Below are 19994 nucleotides of genomic sequence, written 5' to 3' on the forward strand. Positions count from 1 at the left end.
TTAAAACACTGGAATGTGAAAAATTATTCAACTGTTGAGTGAGTATTTCATATTTACAGTATGTGCACTGTTTTCTGCAAAGAATATATTCCTAGAAAACAGGACAAGATTTGGGTTCTTTTTAGAGATAATTCTCTTTTCTGAGAAGAAGCATTATAAAGGGGACATTTCCCATAATACAACTGGTACCAACAAGTTTTTGATCTTTTGAACTCAAAAGATAGCCCTAAGGCTGCAAATATGCACTTAAGGCTTGCTGTTTGATCTATGTTTAGAGAAAGTAACATAAAACAAAAGAGGCAGCCAAGACTTTGAGATTCAGAATTAATCTCACTCAGGCCAACATATCCTCAGTCTGCCATGTGGAGACATTGACATTTTTGCTTGGAGGTAGGAGCTCCCTATCTCATCCCTCAAAGGAAGCTCAGGAAGAGATTCAAAGAATCCAGACATTCTTGGCAAATAGGAAGAGAGTGGTTCAGAGGGTGGATTCACCTCCTTTGCAGTCTCTTGAAAGGGTATCTTTTCCTGGTTTAATGACCAATCTCCTCTGACCCATTCACTTCCTCCTGCTGCCATCCTAGTGACCAGGAGATTCTCTGTCATCCCAAAGCACCATCTTTCAGGACTAAATTAGAGCACTTGGCTGCCCATAAATGACCAGGGTGCAGGCTCAGCACTCCATGAGGTGGTCATTAGTATCTTCTATCTCCAGTTAAGTGTTTGTTGTCTTCAGCAAATTTCTGAATCCCCAATTCTGAAAAATTCTTTCGGGACTTAAGAGAAGCTCAAGCATAGATTTTCCCACTTTCTCCCTTAGTGTTTTTGCATTAAAGAGTCTCAACAAAGTCCATGTGGCACTAATTCTTAATGGCCTCCTGTTGGACAATCTCCAAATTAGCTGTCTTACGGAAAGCCTTGAAAGTTTAGCACAAAAGGTATCTCTATTGCAATATTTGATACTGATGGGATTTAGCTTCTAGGGAAAATGTGGCAGTAGCTCAGAGGCTACCAGGTCTTGTCAGTTCCTAGTCCACAAACAATATAGATAACAATCTGTAGATCAGAAATAACAAAGTTTCACAATAATAATGAGATGCATACCAAACCACTCTTCAATTCCACCTCTAAGACCACTCCTCAGTTCTACTTCTAAGCCAAAAAATTAGCATATCATTGACAACAATCACCTGATCTCTCCATCTTTTTCCTATAAATTTTTCTTCTTTTGCTAAATTCTTTTGGAAGTTAGCCAGCTTCAACTGGTGTTACAATGACAATAAACTTTGCCCTTTGACTTGGATATGGGTTCAAGCCTACAAATTCTTTTAAGACACCTCCTGACATTAGTCTGCAATCCAAACTTTTGGGGTCTCCTTCTGAATCTTAACAATCCCTACCAGTCTCTCCTTCTTGTCCTACCTTTAGTTTTAGGATCATGAATCTAGAAACAGAAAAGCTTAGAAGTTATTTAGTCTAACTCCTTCATTTTATACAGAAGGAGAACAAGGATAAGAAAGAGTAAATGATTACTCTAAAGTCACTTAGGTGGTAAGCTTTTCATTCCCATTTCATCTGAGCTTTTCCGTTTTCTGACTTAAAATTCATTTTTAGTCCCAAGATGCCACTTAAGGCTATTCCTGAAGTAGTTTGGGGGAGTAGTGGTAAAGTTTTAGGTATGTGTGTAAACATTTAGTTATACCAAAAATGGACTATCAATTAATGTTTTATTGATTTGTTGAGTACCTAGCTTTTGCTAAGCACTGGAGATACAAAAAGAGGGAAAAGACAGTCCCTGTCCTCAAGGACAAATACATGCAAAACAAGCGATATACAAAATAACATAAAATTATTAACTTAGGAAAGGCATTAGAATTAAGGTGGGTTGAGAAAGACTTCTAGGCTGGGGAGACTGGCAGAGAGAATGCCTGGAAACAAGTGTTTTGTTTTGGGGGCGGGGTAGTGTCACAGGATCCTAAAGTATCCATTGGGGAGGAAGGTGTAAGAAGACTGAATAAGTAGGAAGGGGCTAGATCATAAAGGATTTTCAATGTTAAACAGCATTTGTATTTGCTCCTGGAGGCAATAAGAAACCACTGGAATTTATTGAGTATGGGAGTGACTTGGTTGGACCTGCAAGTTAGAAAAATCTCTTTAGTGGCTAAATGGAGTCAGGGAGAGACTTGAGGCAAGTGGAGCCACCAGCAATGATTGCCACTGTCCAGGTGTGAGATGAGAAAGACCTATACTAGAGTGGTGGTCAGTGTTAGAGGAAAGAAGGGGGCAGATTTGAGAGATGTTGAAACTGGAGAAAATGACTAATTTTGTAATAACCTGGATATGGGGGAGGGGGAGAGAAGAGAAAGTGAGAAATTCAGGATGACTCCTAGATTTCAAACCTGAAGGACTGGGAGAATGTAAGGCCCTCTACAGTAAGAGGGAAAGTAGGAGGCAAGGAGGGTTTAATGGGAACAATAAGTTCTATTTTGGATATGCTGAGTTAAAAATTTCTACTAGACATCCAGCTCAAGATATTTAAAAGCCTGGAGGCTGTGAGGAAAATGATTTATTATATTGTCCAGGAAAAGTTAATATACTATGTTTCATACCCTTACTGCTGTGCCCAAAGGAATGTTAGTTTTGATCACTAAAACCTCACAAGATATCTTGGGGTTTATAGGCTAAGATTATGCCTTAAGCTCAAATCCCTCTGGCACTCAACTTTCTAGGATTATTGGAGTTGGTTAAAAGATATCTGGTTAAAAGAATCCAGGTCCTAGATTCAACCTCTACATTTTTGTTTTGGGTTACCATGCCCAGGACTTTGGCTGGATCCATACAATCTTGTATTTTGGGTTCTTTTGTGTTTTGGCTACACCCAAATTTTATTTAAGTTTTATTTATAGTTATTTATATCTATCTCAATCTATTTTACTTCAAATTGCTCTGTCAATTTTGATTAACCGTGTACATGTGACTCATATGCTAGTACTTTGAATCCTATCTAATGTAAACTTTTCAGAGCTTGGGTGGGAGGGAGCCACACCTTAATTTCAGTTTGCTCTCCTCTATCAAATATCCTAACAGTAGTGCATATTCCTAGATATCTTAGATCAGCACTTAAGATTCTTTTGCTCTTTTCTTCATTTCTCTCTCTGCCTCTGTCACTTTTCTTCTCTTTTCATATATATACACACACACACACATATGTACAACACCACACACATATAAATACATCACATATATACATATATCACACATATATGTATATATATACACATATACATATACATAGAAAGAGAGAAAAAGAGAGAGAGAAATTGAGCTATCTGTCTCACAACCCAAAGTATTTATATGGTTATTAGTTTAGACAATTTTAGCACAGATTATTCTCAACCTGGAAATTTTACATTTTTCAATTTATTGAACTTGGCAACTATACATGAATCTATCCTCTCTACTTCTGAGTCCCAGTTTCACCTCCTGCGCAGTTCTTGTCCATGTCCTTCTATGATTATTTACAAAGGATCTACCCAGGTTGCTGAAAACTTTTGAATCTTTTAATATTTTATGGAACAAGTGCTACAATAGGGACTATCCATTTGTTATCTGTCACTTTTAAATTCTTTTGTAAAATTACAATCGTTAACACAAACATTACAATAGATAAAGAAGGACAAAAGGAAATTGTATGTGAGATCATAAACTGTCATACAATTTAAGAACAATATTGCCAGGTTTGTGTCTCATTCTGTAATTCCAATTTTCTCTGTGTATTTTTTGCTTAATTGAAGCTCTTTTTCTTTTTCTTTTTTTTTTTTAAACCTCTATTGCTTCTCATAAACACTCTGCCCCTACCAAACAAAAGTCTTCTCTTGTAACAAATATAGCTGGCCTACATCCTTTTCAATCATATATGTCCCTGGTGTCTTTTATGCCACATTGCACAAGGCATCGTTAGTAATCTATTGTAGCCTACTTAGAATCTACCAAAGATCATCTAGGTCACTTAAATTTTTATTCTTTTGGAAGAATTCATGGATCTCAGGTATAACTTCACTGGGAGAATATTGATTTTTAAAAGATGTGCATCAGGGAGCAGCTTGAGACAATTGAAAATGCCATACAATTTCTGCAATCTGATATAGCAACAATCTCCTATTTAGTTCTTGACTCAATGCCACATTCAGTGCCTATCTGAGAGATATTTACATAGGAACTGGATGTCCATTCAACTGCTATTGTTGGGGAAATGTTTGATCTCTTTGAGCAACTATAATGCAAAAACTATCTTTTGTGCCTGACATATAGTGTAAACACTCTTCCCATGATAGAAATCTGACTGAAGGGACAATCTTTACATTTATTTCTAATTGTTGAAGTAAGCAGCTAATCATACCATATTAAGCTTTATTTCTTACCACTTTGCTCTTGGTGCCTTTTTTGGTGATGTACATGGTGAAGCTATTAGCTATTCTTTATAAGCATTAGAGAAAAGAATCATAAGTAAGCTCTGAAATCCTCATATCATTGATTTATTTTTAGGATGTCTTTCTTGGAAGCTTCTTCTAGAACAACTTGTAGTTTCCAACTAATCCTAGAGAAAAACTTCAGTCTAAAGGGATTCAGGAGCTCTTGATCTAGAGAAATGAATACTTTGATTCCATCTGTGTGCATATGACAAACACTACAGCAGACAACCATGCTCTCCATTCCTTAAGAGACCATCTCTTAGTAGTAGTTGTCACAAGCAAAAGGGAAAGCAAGGAAGCAAGAAGGAAGAGAAAGAAAGAAAAAAAAAAAAAAAACAAAGCTCCTGATTTGATAGCCAGCTACAGCTTCTGTCAAGATAGCTCATTCCTACCATTACTCTGATATCTCTTCTTTCCTGTTTCTTCGCAGGTAACAGATCTTGCATAATAGCCTTTAGGAACCCAGGGTCATTTCCATGCCATTTGGGGGCAGTGGAAGGCTTAAGAAAGATATTTAATAAATACTTTTTAAAGTTGGTGTAGGGGAAAGGTCACTAGAATGAGCATCAAGGCATCAGAAAATTTTGGATCTAATCCTCCCTGTATCACTAACTTAATTGAGCCCATTAGAGTCTTTTGAGGGCCTCATTTTGCTTAAAAAAAAAAAAAAAAAAAAAAAAAAAGGAATTGGTCTAGATCAGATGTTCTTAACCCTTTTTCGTGTGTGTTACTGACCTGTTCACAGGACAGTTTTGTTACCGACATTCCTAACTGAAGATGTTAAATTTCTTTTAGAGATTATTGAAAATAAAGATACCTTTTCCCCCATCCAAATTCACAGACCCCCAGAAATCTATCCGAGTACCCCCGGGGGGGTAAGTGGACCTCCGGTTAATGGTGGTCTGATGATGCTTAAGGTTCCTCCAAGCTCAGAAGTTCTGTGGGTCTGTGTATTCCAGACCAGGTGGCAGAAGGAGGGATGCCAGCAATCTACCAGGTGTACAGATCATCCCAGAGTGGGGCTAGAGTGGTTCGGCCGGAGACAGCTGTGAATGAAAGCTGGTGCGGGTTAGGGTGCGGCGAGGAGGAGGGACAAAAGTGTCTAAGGCGGCAAAGAGACTCCTCCTCTTTCCTTTCTTTCTTTCATTCTCCCTCCACTCTGCAGCTGCCCGGGATATAGGGGATGGTGCTGGGGCTGGTCCCCAGCTGGGCTCTGGGCGTATTAGTCTCCGGGAGCCCATGCGCACCGCCGCTGCCGCCGGGGACTCAAGGTTATGTAAGGAGCGGAGGGAGGGAAAAAGGGAGGAGGCAAAAAGAGGGAGGAGGCGGAGGCGGAGGGAGGGCTCGCCGTCGGAGCTCCCAGCCGCCCCGCCCCCGCCCTTGCCAGGCGGCGGCCCCACAGCCCAGCCGAATGGAGCCGCGCCGGGATTGAGTGGGGCGCAGACTAGGAGCCGCATGTGCCAAGTTCGGAAGCGGCTGGAGAAGCTCTTCTGCAAGAAGCGAATGCCAGAGAGTCCCGTCGGAGTGGGCGGCCAGGCAAGCCTGCAGAGATGGGGTGAGTGCGGCGCCCGCTGCTCACCAGCCCTCCGTCCCTTCCTCCCTGTTTTTCCCCCTCTCCTTTTGCCCCCTTCCTTTTTTTCTCCCCCCACCCCAACCATTTTTCTCCATATACTTCTCACTTTGTCTTTTTCTCTCCTCCTTTCTTCCTTGGCTGTTCCCTTTCTCTGTCTCCCTATTTCGGAACTCTAGCCTTCCACTCTGCCCGGTGCCCCTCATAGTGGCACGCCGCTCTCCTCAGCGTGGAGCTCTCCGGGCAGTCCGGGGCTGAGGTACGCGCCTGGTTCAGCTCTGATCGCCCTCTTCGGGGCAGGTTTCCGACCTAGCCCTCGTTTATCGATCGAGTTCCCCTAGTTGCTTGATCCAGTCCCGCCCGCCCGCCCGGTTTTCTTGAATGGGCACTGTGGGGCTCTGGACTGATCTGTCTGAACAGGGAAGGGGAGCCAGAATTGGGACGCGCGGGGGGCAGAGAGAGGGGGCCGAGAATCGAAGTCTGCGGAACCTGGGTGCCCTCCGCCCAGGGCCTCTCAGGAACTGGGAAGGGGGAGGGGGGGTGGAGCTGTTACAGTAGCGTCCTCCAGATGAATGAAGCATCGCTAGGCAGCCACAGCATTGGATCTGGCTAACTGGGTGGGTTTCCTAAAGTCTTTTCTGACATGTTGAGCGCCACAGAACTGGCCAGGTTGATGATGTGGAGCGGGCTGGGCTCTGGGGCATTGACTGGTGGAGCCGGCGGGTGTAGGCGCCACTGTGCGCACAACTAAAAAGTTAGGTGAGCAAACACGGTCAATTTTTCGGTCTTCCGGAGTCACAATCTGGTCAAATTCAAGCACAAGTACTGTGGTGTTTAATCTAAGAGAGTGTCAAGAGTTTGCAGATTGATTTCGGCGATTGATTTTATTGCAGTCAGCGTAGAAATTAAAGTTCAGATATTTATCTGGGGAAAAAAAAAACATCTTGCGCCTTCCCAAACACCGCCGCCCCCTCCTCTCTTCCCTTCCCCCTCTCCCCCCCCAACACAGTTGTCCCAAAACATGATTCGAACAACTTTGTTCAGAGGATGGCGAGTCAGTGTTCAGATTTGGCTTTGGATGGCAGATTAAGTAAGATTGATTTCACAGGTGTCGCTGGGGTACTTTGATGTTGAATTGACTAATCAGTCTGCGTATACAAACTAATTTAAAAAACCTGTATTTATTTTCAGCTCCTCTTTGGTGTAGCTGGGTAAGAGCCATGAGTCACACAGTCAGTCAGCCCTGACTACAAAGCACTACACTACTACGACGAATACCTTCCATTTGTGCAGCAATTAGCTTACACGGCTACTTCATACGTTATCTCATCTGATCCTTACAATAACTCTCTGAGGTAGGCAGAACAGCTGTTATTATCCCCATTTTCTAGATGAGGAAACCGAGACTCGGAGTAGTTAAAAGGACTCTCCCAAGATTGTAATGCTGGTTAGTGGTGGAGTGAGGAGGATTGAAATCCAGGTTCTTAAACTCAGCCCAGTGTTCTTTTCCGTCGGGTCCAGGCTCCCTGTTTAGAAAATGTGGGCGGCTCGATGTTAAAATAGGAGTTAAAAGATCAATTTCCTTTTCTATTCTGTAATGAGGAAGATAGAGCAAATACAAGTTAAAAATGGAATTTCTCCCCCAACATACATTATTGGTAAAAGTCTTAAACATGTAAACATACATATATCATGTATGTCAGACTTTCAGGAGAAACGCCACTTTGGCCTTTATAGGGGACTTCACTCCTCCCCCATGGTATAGTCTCTCCCACAACTAGTGTTTCCTCAAGTGGTGCATGTATTACTGTAATCAGAAATTAGAACTCGATGCATTTTCCCTAGAAACAATGTGGTGATAAATGTTAAAAGGATCTGTCCTATTTTCTTCCTCCTTTTAAATAGATTATCAAATGAGGATTATTGTATATAGAAAGTAGGGTGTTTGAATAATCTGAAGTAGGATTTATTAGGGAAAGTTTCCTAGGAAAAGGGTTTTGTTCTTGTTGTTTTTGAGTTTTCTTTGAAGAGAAAAGAAGGGAGATTATTTTATTAGGGAAAACATGAAAATTGAGTAACTGAAATATTCTTACAGGTTGCTAAGCAGTTTATTTCATTGATAGTGCTTTTCATATATAATAAATTGTGAATATTATGGTCCTATCTAGTTCAGTTAGAAAATTGTGGAGTGAATCAGTACTGTGTCTAGATTATATGGCTTATTTTTTTTTTCTACACAATGACTTGAGCAAAGTGCATTTGGATAACTTGGATCATTTTCAATAGGCCCATCATAGAAATTTGGCTATATATATTAATATATAAAATTTATACTTTATATTTTAGTTTCCATTGTGCAGTGTGGAACTTTATAGATTCTTGGGTTCTAGAATTGTTTTTAGGTGTTTGGGGAAGAAGAAAATAGGGAAATTTAATGTTCAAATATTATACAGTTAGCTGGAATCTAGTACCTAAACTTTATTTTCTTCAACTCTTCATCTCTTCATCTCATCCCCTCCATCAGCTCTAACTAGCGGAAAGAAGAGGGTTGTATAGGTATCAAGATGTCCACTAATAAACCTAAGAAAAATGTCAGAAACTCATCTTTGTGTGTTTGAATTACTGGCAAAAAATTTGCCTTGGGTAGTTTGTTTAGGCATGGTTTAATTCACTATGTTTTAACATCAGATATCAGACACCATTCATTACTTAGTTATAGATAAACAGCCGTTTTAAAATTTTCTTCTACCTGTCATTTCTACCTGTTATCTCCCTCTTCTGGCTGGTTGAAGGTAGACAGGCAGGGAGATGGGAAGCAGATGGGTTGGCCATTTTTCAAGGTCAAATGGATCCTATTTAATTCTTAAAGAGAATTTGGTAATTGGAAGGAAAAAATGAAAAAAAAAAAATGACCCATCTTGAGAAAAAAAAATCTGGCTTTTCATATTTTCCCTTTATCTCCACTAAAGTTACTCCATTTAAAGCTTTTAGGTAGATTATCACTTGAAAAGTCTTTAAGATTTAAAAAAAAAAAACAAAAACCCAACTTATTAGCCCAATTAGCCAGCTTGGAAATTGTAAAAATTACTCAGACTGCTTAATACTTTTTAAATAGTTTGCTAAAGAAGCAGCCTGAAAGGAAACCAAGACACACAAAGAAATAGTGTTTGGATATACTTTTCTTTTAATGTTAAAATCAGACTTAGAAATACAAGACCACAATGAAAACTTTGAAGACTATTGGCCAGATCCTGATATATTTATATGTTCTTTTTGTTCTGCAATAAGAAAAAAAATAGTTTGCCGTTCTGATTTAGTCAAATTCATTTTATCAATTTAAATGAACAAAACCAACTGTATTTGTATATTCTTTATGTATACTTTTTTTGGGATGGGGGTGGGGAAGATTGCAGATAGCATTGCAAGTTAAGGATGACATAATCTTGGTTATCTGAAACTATAGGTTTCCTTTTCAGTAATGTTATACTTTACCTATTAACTTTCCTTTAATGAACATTGCTACCTTTTAACTTTCCATTCTTTCCTTCATCCAAATGTGTAGGTACACTGTTATTTTTTTAAATGATTATATCCACTTAAAACCCTAGACGCAATGTCTTTGGAAAACTCTCAAAGAACATACTAAAATGATTTTTGTTTTGTGGGTTTTTGTTGTTGCTGCTGATCAAAAATACTCAAATTTTTATTCCCTACAATTAGGAAATTGTGTTTTTTGGTAGATTTTAGTTATGTTTCTTTTATTCACTGTCACAGATCATCTAAGAATAAAAAATGCAGGAATACTCTGCTTAATATAATAATAGTTCTGAAGAATTCTGTATACATTAAGTTTATGTCAAGTTGGTCAGTAAACATTTACAAAGTGCCTGCTATGTGCCAGATATTGTGCTAAGTTCTGGGGATTCAAAGAAAGGTAAAAGATAATCTTTGTTTTCAAGTAAGTCTTAATCTAATGAGAGAGACAACATACAAATAACTATTTCAAACAAACAATATACAAATTAAATTGGAAATAACGAGGGAATACTTTAGAGTTAAGAAGGATTGGGAAAGAATTCATATAAGAGAAGAGATTTTGCCTGGGACTTGAAGGAAAAAAAACATTTCAGATATGGGAGTTAGCCATTGATAGCGAGAATTCACAGAATTGAAGATGATGTGTCTTGTTTGTGGAATAGTAAGGAAGCTGGCATTGCTAGATAGCTAAAGTAAGGGACTTGGAGTGCCAAATGGAGAATTTTCTATTTGATCCTAAAAGTGATGGGAAACCATTGGAGTTTTCTAGTAACATGATGACATACCCACCTGTGCTCTAAGAAGATCCTTCAGACAGTTGAATGGAGGATCATCTAAGTGGATTGAGATTTATGGCAAAGGAGACCAACCAGCAGACTATTGCAATAATCCAGATTTGAGATAATGAGGGCCTATCCAGAGCAGAATGATCATAATGTCCAAGGTATATTCAAGAGATGTTGTAAGATGAAATAGAATGACCTTGGCAACAGATTGAGGTGGGGGAAGAGAAAAGAGGGAAGGGGAGGAAGGAAGGGGAGAAGAAAAAGGAGAGAGGGTGAGAGGGGAAGAGAGAGGAGTGTGTGTATATATTCACTTACATTTCATAAGCATTAAAGGGGCTCCACCTTTAAAGAACTCCATCGGTGAATCCTTTCTTTTTCTCCTCCTACAAACAAACTCCCATTATCTCTGCTGAATAAATATCTACTAGATTTTAGAAAGGGTAAAAATCTGATTAAAATAATTTACATTGAAGTACAATGATTTAAAACCATGCATCCCTGAGTAGATGAGGCAGAGAGGTGTTGAGACTTTAAAAGGAGATTGATTTAAATGAGTTTTTAGTAGCTTATATGGAAGACATGTTTTTTGAGCTAGGAGCTTTCTTGTGCTCCTTGTCTATGGCTGCCTCCTCCCATTCCTGACGTGCCAGAAGAACAGGAATCAGCAGTTTGGCATCCCATTTCTGAAAGGTTGCCAGTCCCTATTCCAGCCAATTGAATAATGCTGTCCTCCTTTGAAAAGCTATAATCTCTAGTTTAAAAATATGGATAAATCTTGAAAAAAATTGTCAAAAAATTCTTTTACTTATAAAAAGAGGCTAATATAGAAGTCTTTTGAAAATTCCCCTTTTATGTTAAATTACAGAATGTCTTTCTAGACTTAGAAATTATGAAAGGTCATATTAGGGATGTTCTAGAGGGTAGCACCTGTTTGACTAGGAGACTGGCCTTGGACAACCTCTGTTTGGGTTTTTTTCCATACCTATGAATCTGATTCTGTGTTTAATTGTAGGGGAAGAAGTCTTTTGTGGAGTAAAATTGCTACCTATTAGCAGTTGGAAATATTATCAATTGGGCAATTGAAACTGAGTGCATTTTTGCACAAAAAGGATAAAGAACAATTATCATTCATCCTATTGTGGGTGATTTGGAGGGGTGGAACTATATGATAATTACTTTGCTAATATTCATTTGCATTTTTCTCATCTCCCACACCCATCTTAGTGTTATTGCCTTTCTGCTGCAGTCTGGGTGTACACTTTGTAGTTGTCCTATTATGGAGATCACAGTAAGAGGTGTGGGTTAAGAAATGTCAGGAGATCTTAACATTGTGCTTGGGTAGTAACAGTTATCCAGTCCATCCTCTGAATTAGATCTTAAGACTCAGATGGGAAATTAAGAAGAAAAAGGGATCATAGATATAAAAGTCATCTTTAGTTATTGTATTGATTTGAACACAGGGGCGTTTCTAAAATGGGATCCTTTTAACAGGGGGAAACGTTGTTGTTTGTCCTTCATTCTCAAAGAGGACCATGACGTCGTAAGGAGGTAATACCATGACATAGAAGTGAATTGGATTTTAAATGAGGGAGAGCTGTGCAAAGTCACCAATCTCATATTCTTCTCCAGAGTCATCTGGGTCCAGTGGCCAGATACAGGTCAGGAAGACTGGAGGTGGTCCTGGATGAAATGGGAGACCTTGGTCTTTTTAAGCTAAGGTCTTCAACGGGTCTGTTTGACTGAGGCAGCACCCATTCAGTGATTAAGGCTAGGTAGCAACTGAGCCTAAGAATCTCCTCTTTTACTCCTTTTTATATAAATAAGTAAATGGGGGAAGTGGGGAACTTATCCTCATTTACTTACTAAATGATATCCATAAGGATGATTCTCCTCAGGGTTTCTGGCCAAAACAGAAATGATGGCTATTTATATTTACTCTAAATCGGTCTGGACCAATGAGAACTTGGCCTGGGACCTATTGTTGGTCAATCAAGGAGAGTTGGAGTAAACCAAAACACAGGGGGAAAATGTACATAAGTTTATACTGAAAAAATAGTACTAATTTTGGATGCATTGGAACAAATATAAATAATTTTATGACCAATTTGGTATTTGTATTTTTATTCCAAGGGTAATTCATCTTAAGCATATTACAGTAGAAAAGAGAAGTTTTAGAAGATCTAACTCACAATTATACCACTTAACTGCTTTATCATTTTGGATGTCACTTAGTAAATGGGGAGCTGGATAGGGAGTATCAAAGATTAATTATGATGGTGAACCAAGTCCCAGATGTTCAAATTGTTTCTCCCTGATTGATTAGAACTTGTCAGGGCAAAAAGCAAAACATTATATGGGTTAAAACAATGATGAATATAGACAATAAAGCACTTAATAAACAGAAAACTCTCTGTTAATGTTTGAGGAGGCAAATCAAACCAAAGGCATTTCCTCTGAGGTACTCAAGCCTGACACACTTTTTTTCTAAGAAAGAAACACAAAGGAAATTCACTTATTTTTTTAAGGGGAGGGAGTAAAATTCAAAGGAGTATATATAGAGGAGGGAACAAAAGGAAAATCATACTCACTTTTAATTTTAGGACAGAGATGGGATTTGTGCTTTTATTTCCTTTGTTTCTAATAAATTGGACTTATAGCTTGGATGAGGATCTACAAATTTGTAAAGTGAACTTCTCTACAAAAATTCAAAAATTTATGTCAAAAACTTTTAATTTGAAAAGGAGATTTCTTCATTTTCAGTACTTTATACTTGGCATATAAAACTTGAACTACAGTATAGGAGTTTAAATACAATGAAGAAAAACATTTATCAAAAAGATCTTTTTCAGATGAGAATAATTTTTATGCCAGTCAAGTGCTCTTTTTATATATCTTGATCCATGCTTTAATTTTTTAGATATTTTTCCAAACAGTTTTTATCTTTCTCTTTCCTCCCTTCTCCAAGTTTTCCTGTTTCCTGGTTAACCCTCCCCAGTTTTCTCAACAGAAAGTAACAGTTTGAGGAAATTAAGTTTCAAGTATTTTAATATCTTTTTTTCTTGTACTTTAAGTATAGCTTATTGTCTAAATGTTCAGTACCTGGAGACTGTAGCCTGTGCCTCCGAGCTGTATTTATAGGTTTTGGAGGTAAGTACTGGATTTTGAACCAGCTGTTGTATGTTTCTTAGCAGGGTATGTGTTGTGTGGGAAGTTTGTCAGTGTTGAAGATTCTGCTGAATGCATGATTAAGTCTCATGCAGCTCTACCTTCCAGAGCTGTTAGTCATATTGTCTCATTCTGGCAGATAGAATTATTTAAACTATATTTTGGAATTAGTTTGTTAGAATATAAATGTGCTTGTGGGGGAACACACTTGGAATGGTTGTCAAAGAACTAAGGGGAATTCTATTCATAATACTGCTTGATAGTCTGATTATAATTCATCTAAGGAACAAGGGAACCTGGCTTAAATGAGTCTCCCTACTTCTTTTCCCCCATACAAAAAAAGGTTTGACCGGGCATTATAAAAAACATTACAAACAGCAAAAACAGTTAAACAGTGGAACAGGCTCCTAGGAATGACAGGACCCTTTTTATGGTAGAACCAGTGTTCCCAGTAGATCAGGAGCTATCTGTTGAATTCTTAAGTTTGATAATGAAGATCTACACTATTCATGAGACAGGATTCTGATATGGCTATTAAAAGCTTATGTGATCTTTTAAATTTTTTTTCAGGGTGGGGGATGGCTGTATTTTTATTGACACAGGGTCTTTTCAGTGAGGAGATTTTCATTTAATAACATCAGCATCATCTCCACATTTGAATCTTAGGAGTTTCTTGGGGACACTTAGGATTGGATAGAATGACTGACCTAGAGCTAGGAGGACCTGAGTTTAAATACAGCCTCAGACTTGTGCTAGTTGTGTGACCCTAAGCAAGTCTTTTTTTTTTTTTTTTTTTTTGCCTCTGTTTCCCCATCTGTAAAATGAGCTTGAGAAGGCAAACCACTTTAGTACTTTTACTAAGAAAACTTTAAATGTGGTCACAAAGAGTCAGACCTGACTAACTGACCAAACAACAAATAATTGCCTAGGCTCACATAGACATGCTTTAGACCACTCTGATATGATTTGCTGAATATCAGCAATACCCAAATACTGTATTAGGATTAGAGCAGATCTAACATAAAGCCCTTTAGTGTTGAGTCTTTGGGTTGCCATGTCATGACATGATTATCAACCTGAAAGGAAAAAAAATAACTTCTATCAGTAGTCATTCATGACTATCATTGTCCAAATTCTTTTGGAGTCCCTTTGTTTTTTACCAGTTCCCTACCAGTGGTTGGGTAATGAATTCTATGCTACCAGATTAGGGTAATCAATTCTCTGAGTTCCTTACTTGCTTGTTGACTTTAGCAGAGAGAATGAAATTTAACATGAGGGCTAAGATAGTGACTGTAAGTAGGAATCATGTGCCATCAAATAGAATTTGAAGTCATATTTGTCCCAGTTCCACTTACTATCAGCATCCAAATTCTTAAATACTCTATTAGGTGGCTAGGTAGTGCATTGGATACAGTGCTGGGCCTGAAGTCAGCAATATCTGAAGTCAAATCACATAGTTAATAAATATCTGAAGTGAGATTTTCCATTTACCTCAGGCTTCTCATCTGTAAAAAGGGGATGATAATAATATTACCTGCCTTCTAGATTGTTGTGAAGATCAACTGAAATTATAAAATCCTTAGCACAGTATGTGGAACATAAATGTTATATAGTGGCTATTATTAAGTCTAATGAATTGTTCATTTAAGAGCTGTGCGTATTTTTCATGTGCTTTCTCATATAATGATGATATAGAATAGAAAAACTTTATCCTTCTAATAAATTGAATTGAATAATACTGATTAGGATCTTTCTTTTCTCAAAACTAACTTAACTACTTAGATGAATCTGTGTGTTCTTATTGATGAGAAATCCCTTTATTTTTTTAAATACCAGAGATGCAAACTACAACTCAATTCATACCCGCCCAAATATGAATGCCTCAAATATATCCTGTATGGACCTGTTTTTGGTCATGTGATCTAGTTAGTAGCTTCAGTAGACATACTAATATACAGAAAGAATTTATTGGAATCTCTCTTTAAAAAATAGAAAATTGCAAATTTTTTTGGTATGCAGAAGCAAAGATAAGAATTGGTATTGTTCCTTTCTTTTATTAGTTTATTTATTTTGTAGAAAGGAAATTGAAAAGGAAGAAACATTGGATTTAACACCACAACCCAAAAAGGGAATCAAGTTTTCAGAGGAAAATGATCCTTGAATCATAAGATTATAGATTTAATCCTTAACACTCATTTACCCTGATCCCTTCATATTATAGTTAAGAAATCTGCAGCTCAGCTAAATGATTTACATGCTCATGATTACACAGCTAATAAATGGCAAGTTTTGAACTTGGGTTTTCTGAACTCCCAGTCTACTCCACTCTGCCTGCTGTCTCCTTTTGAGGGCTGATCAAGCATGACTCTGGCATTGATTAAACATTTAGATTAGAAAAAGTCTATCCTGTGTATTCCCCCAACAAATGCTATGATGCAATAGGTACATTTTGGTGTCATGCTTTGTATCTGGGATGCTTTGAAGTTTTTTTTTAAGGTCACATGGATATTCTACTGGCTTGTATTATTTTTAGTTATCAGATTAGTGTATCAGCTGAATGTCTCTCCTATCCTAGATAGTATTTTAGAGGCAAATTATGCTTAGCTTAATAGAAAGAAGTTTGTGACATGTAGTAAACTTAGTCACCAAACAGTTTTAAAAGGGATTCTATTTTTATGTGACCATGCTAACTTGATAACAGGTACAGATGAAATATTAATTTAATAAGTTGTGGGAATTTGTAATAATAATGCTTTACAAAGCATTTTCTTCATAAAACCGTTAGTACAATTATTCCCTATTTTCCAGATGTGAAACTGAGCCTCAGAGAAGTTAAGGGCCTAAATTTTTGGATTTGATCTCAAGTCCATTGCTTTATATACTCTATCATATTCACTATTTCTTCATTCTTACTGTCAGTGTCAATCACTTGCACATTAGTTTATTTATCCACAATATGTGAGTGATAATACCTATCTTATAAGGTTAATGAGATCAACTAAGATAATCTATGTCAAAACACTGGAATGTGTTATTTAGTATGGCAAAATAATATATGCTTAGTAAAGAATATTTCATGAAAAGCTGCCTCTGTTGGTCCTTCTGGTATATGAATTGGACAACTAAGGACAGTTAGCATACCTTGGATGAAAGTGTTGTTATTGTCTCTTCCCCCAGTCCATCTCTCTCCCCTCTCTTACCCCCAAATCATGCATAGAGATCTTTTGCAAATGCTCATATAATTGGGGGATTGATAATGCTTTGCTAGGAGAGAGTTGTGGATTATTGTTTACTAAGTATTTTTTACTCCGTGGTGTGTGTGCGTGTGTGTGTGTGTGTGTGTGTGTGTGTGTGTCTGTCTGTCTGTCTTTTCTATTAAGTGATTTTACCATTAGTAACCTTCCATTGGTAAAGGATTGTTGTGATTATTGTCATAGATTTCCTTATTCTTCTGATTTGAATAATAAACAGCTTCAGATGTTTTCAGGCAAAGGTTCTCCTTAGGGAAGCCTACTAAGCAGAAATGTCTCTCTGGAACTAGGAAGTCCCTATTGGAGTATTGAGGTTTGAAACCTGGCAACTGAATTTTCTTGAGCAGCGGAGGATGTAGGATTAAGGATGGGGGATGTCCTAGTATAAGTGAATCACTGTTTGAATCTGGTTAAACAAACTTTTCATGGAAAGTTAAGAGAAATGTTCCTAACTCAAGGGAAAATAAAATTTCATCTCTGAGTGGGACCAGTTCTTTTACTTTTTTTTATTTCTTTATAAAATTAATTAGCAGATATTTTTAAAGCCAGACATTGTGTTAATTACTGGGAATCTAACCAAGAGAACATTGTTTGCAGTAACAGCAATATTGTTTTAAGAACAACAAAGTCATTTTGACTTATAAAACTCAAATGAACTACAAAGGACCTAAAGGATGTTTTCTACATCCAGAGAAAGAACTGATAAATAGAAGTATGAATATAAAATCATTCTATACATATACAGACAAATGTTTGTGTCTTGTGGTAGATATTTCTAAAGGATGGGGTGGGGGAAGAAAAAAGAAAATAAATTCACATGATAATTTTGTTATATATTTAATTTTTCTTGGAGACTTTGGATGTAGGAGCTTTGACTTTATCATCTTCTGATTGTGTGTTTTAAGCTTCCTTGTCACCATAATTTTCGATTGTTAGAAACTTTTTTTATTTTCTGCTTGTTTTCCTACTTTGCTTTTAACTCTGTTAAAGTAGGGATCTGTTTCCAGGGTGACGGGTGCACTGTCCCAAGCTTCAGGGGTTTTGTGCAGCTGTTTTCAGAAGTCCTTCTAGGAATCTGACCACCAGCACTCTTTTCTGCCCTGAAACTGTTACACATGTCCCTGCCCCACTGTAGCTGTAAAATCAAATGTGCTGGCTTGGCTCCTCTGACCAGGGCTGTACACCAGACTCCCACTCCATTGCCACAGACCCTCTCCGCGGACCTTCTCAGTCTTCCCTAGTCTTCCTGGGGTGAGAGATCCAGAAGCCTCCAGGACTGCTGCTGATTCAGAGGTCTCCCCTCACTGTAGCTGGGTTCTGGGCTGGAGCTGGGGCCTGTCGGCATGGAATTGTGACCTGGGCTCCCACTCTGCTTCCACAGAACTTTTCTGCTGATCTTCCAGGTCCTCTTGGTGTCTCTTGGACTGAGAGGTCTGGAAGCCTACAATACAACCACTTATTCAGAATTTGGGCCCAGGCTGGGCTCACACCTTAGTGTCACAAACCTTTGTTGCTGACTTTCCAAGTTGTCTTTGTCTGTAAAATGTTCTGCTCCATTTTCTGGAGTGTTCTGATGCTCTAAAATTGGTTTAGAATCATTATTTAAAGGACTTTAAATTTAGGTCTGATGCTGAACAAACTTCTGCCTTTACTCCACCATCTTGGTTCTCCCTCCTTTGTTATATATTTAAAAGAAATAGTAACTTGTACATAATAAATTTGCAGTTTCATGTGCAATATCTTTTTAAAAAACTTAATCTTAGGAAATGTCGTTTTATTCCTTGTATCAAAAATAAATAAAAATTACCCTTCGAAAAGTACTGCAGATTCAAATACAAAAGTTAAACAGTCCCTACATTGAAGGAGTTTTTATCCTATTATTAAAGATAATCTGCACATTTGTGTATCAGATACATATGAAAAACATACAAGGTAATCTTGGATGAGAAGGCATTAATGATCTAGTAAGTGACCAAGAAAGGCCTTCTGCAGAGAGTGATGGTTGAGCTAGTTTCTTGAAGGAAATCAGATATTCTAAGAAAGAGAGTGACAAGAGTGTGCATTCCAGGCATGAGAGGAGAGAGAAGAGAAGGGGGAAGGGGAGAGAGACACAGAAAGACAGACACACACATACTTAAAGACAGAGAGAATGAGAATAAATGTGTGTGCGTGTTTAAAACAGCAAGTAAACCAGTATGGTTGGACCATTGAGTATATGAGTGGAGTAAGAAAGAAAAGGTAGAAAGGGATTAGGTTGTAAAATGCTTTAAATGTCAAGTACAGGAGTTTGTTTAATTCTAGAGATAAGATGAAGACCCTAGAATTTTAATAACAAGATCAGACCCTCCCCTAAGAAAGTTTCCTTGTCAGATGAGTGGAAGACAGATTGGAATGGGGAGAGACTTGAGCCTAGAGACCAAGTAAAATGCTTTTACTGTAGTTCAAGTGAGAAGTGGTAAGGAGTGAGATTTACTATGCAAGGTGGATGGTAGAGACAGAAACAAGATTTGATAAGTAATTGGCTGTGTCTGGTGCCTGAGTGAGGAATTGGGAAGCACACCAAAGACTGGGAGGATGCTGGTGTCCTTGACCATAACTGAGACAATATCTGTCCCATTTGTGTTTCCTCAGGATATGATAGAAATAACATTCTTAATCCCTCACTGCAAACTCTTCTGATACCTGAGGAATCCAAGGGTGCACTATTTCCTGAAGTCAAAGAGAAAGAGGGTGGAATTGAGACTTAGGAGCATTAGGAGAAAACCCCAGCTCTGCTAGCTTATAACTGGTCAAGTTTGTCCATGAAGGACTCCAGGTTCCTCCTGGGTAAGGTGGAGATTGGACAACTAGATAGCATAGTGGATAGACTGTTGACCCTCAAGTCAAAAAGACTCCTTTTCCTGAGTTCCCGGCTACAGACATTTAATAGCTGGCTGACTGTGGGTAGGTCACTTAACCCTGTTTCCCTTCAATGAGCTTGAGAAGGAAATGCTAGGCCATTCTAGTACCTTTGCCAAGTAAACTCAAAACAATGAGGAATCGGACAAGACTCAAAAGAGTCACAAAGAAGGTAGAGTTTGCAGTCCTTGCTCCTATTTGCTTTACTGGGATGTTAATTATCAGTAAAACTCTCAGAGGGAATGAGTTTACTTCTTTTTCAGTGACAGAATCAGATCCATTAAGTTTAAATGAGGACCTCACCCCAGCAGAACAT

General features: G+C 38.1%; 1 protein-coding gene across 3 annotated transcripts in view; it reads left to right on the forward strand.

Annotated features, from left to right (window-relative positions):
• Window positions 1-5801: 5801 nt before the first annotated feature.
• The window catches only part of HOMER2 (homer scaffold protein 2), a 153417-nt gene continuing 139224 nt past the window's right edge, over window positions 5802-19994 (forward strand). The window contains exon 1 of one of the 3 annotated variants that reach the window (XM_051981195.1): window positions 5802-6027. In XM_051981195.1, coding sequence (XP_051837155.1) covers window positions 6023-6027 — 5 coding nt within the window. In that variant the 5' untranslated portion in view covers window positions 5802-6022. Of the gene's footprint in view, window positions 6028-6196; window positions 6302-19994 lie in introns of those variants that run through there. The other 2 variants (XM_051981196.1, XM_051981198.1) reach the window with 2 other exon arrangements.

The sequence above is a fragment of the Antechinus flavipes genome, chromosome 2 (genome assembly GCF_016432865.1).
Source record: "Antechinus flavipes isolate AdamAnt ecotype Samford, QLD, Australia chromosome 2, AdamAnt_v2, whole genome shotgun sequence".
Classification (NCBI taxonomy): domain Eukaryota; kingdom Metazoa; phylum Chordata; class Mammalia; order Dasyuromorphia; family Dasyuridae; genus Antechinus; species Antechinus flavipes.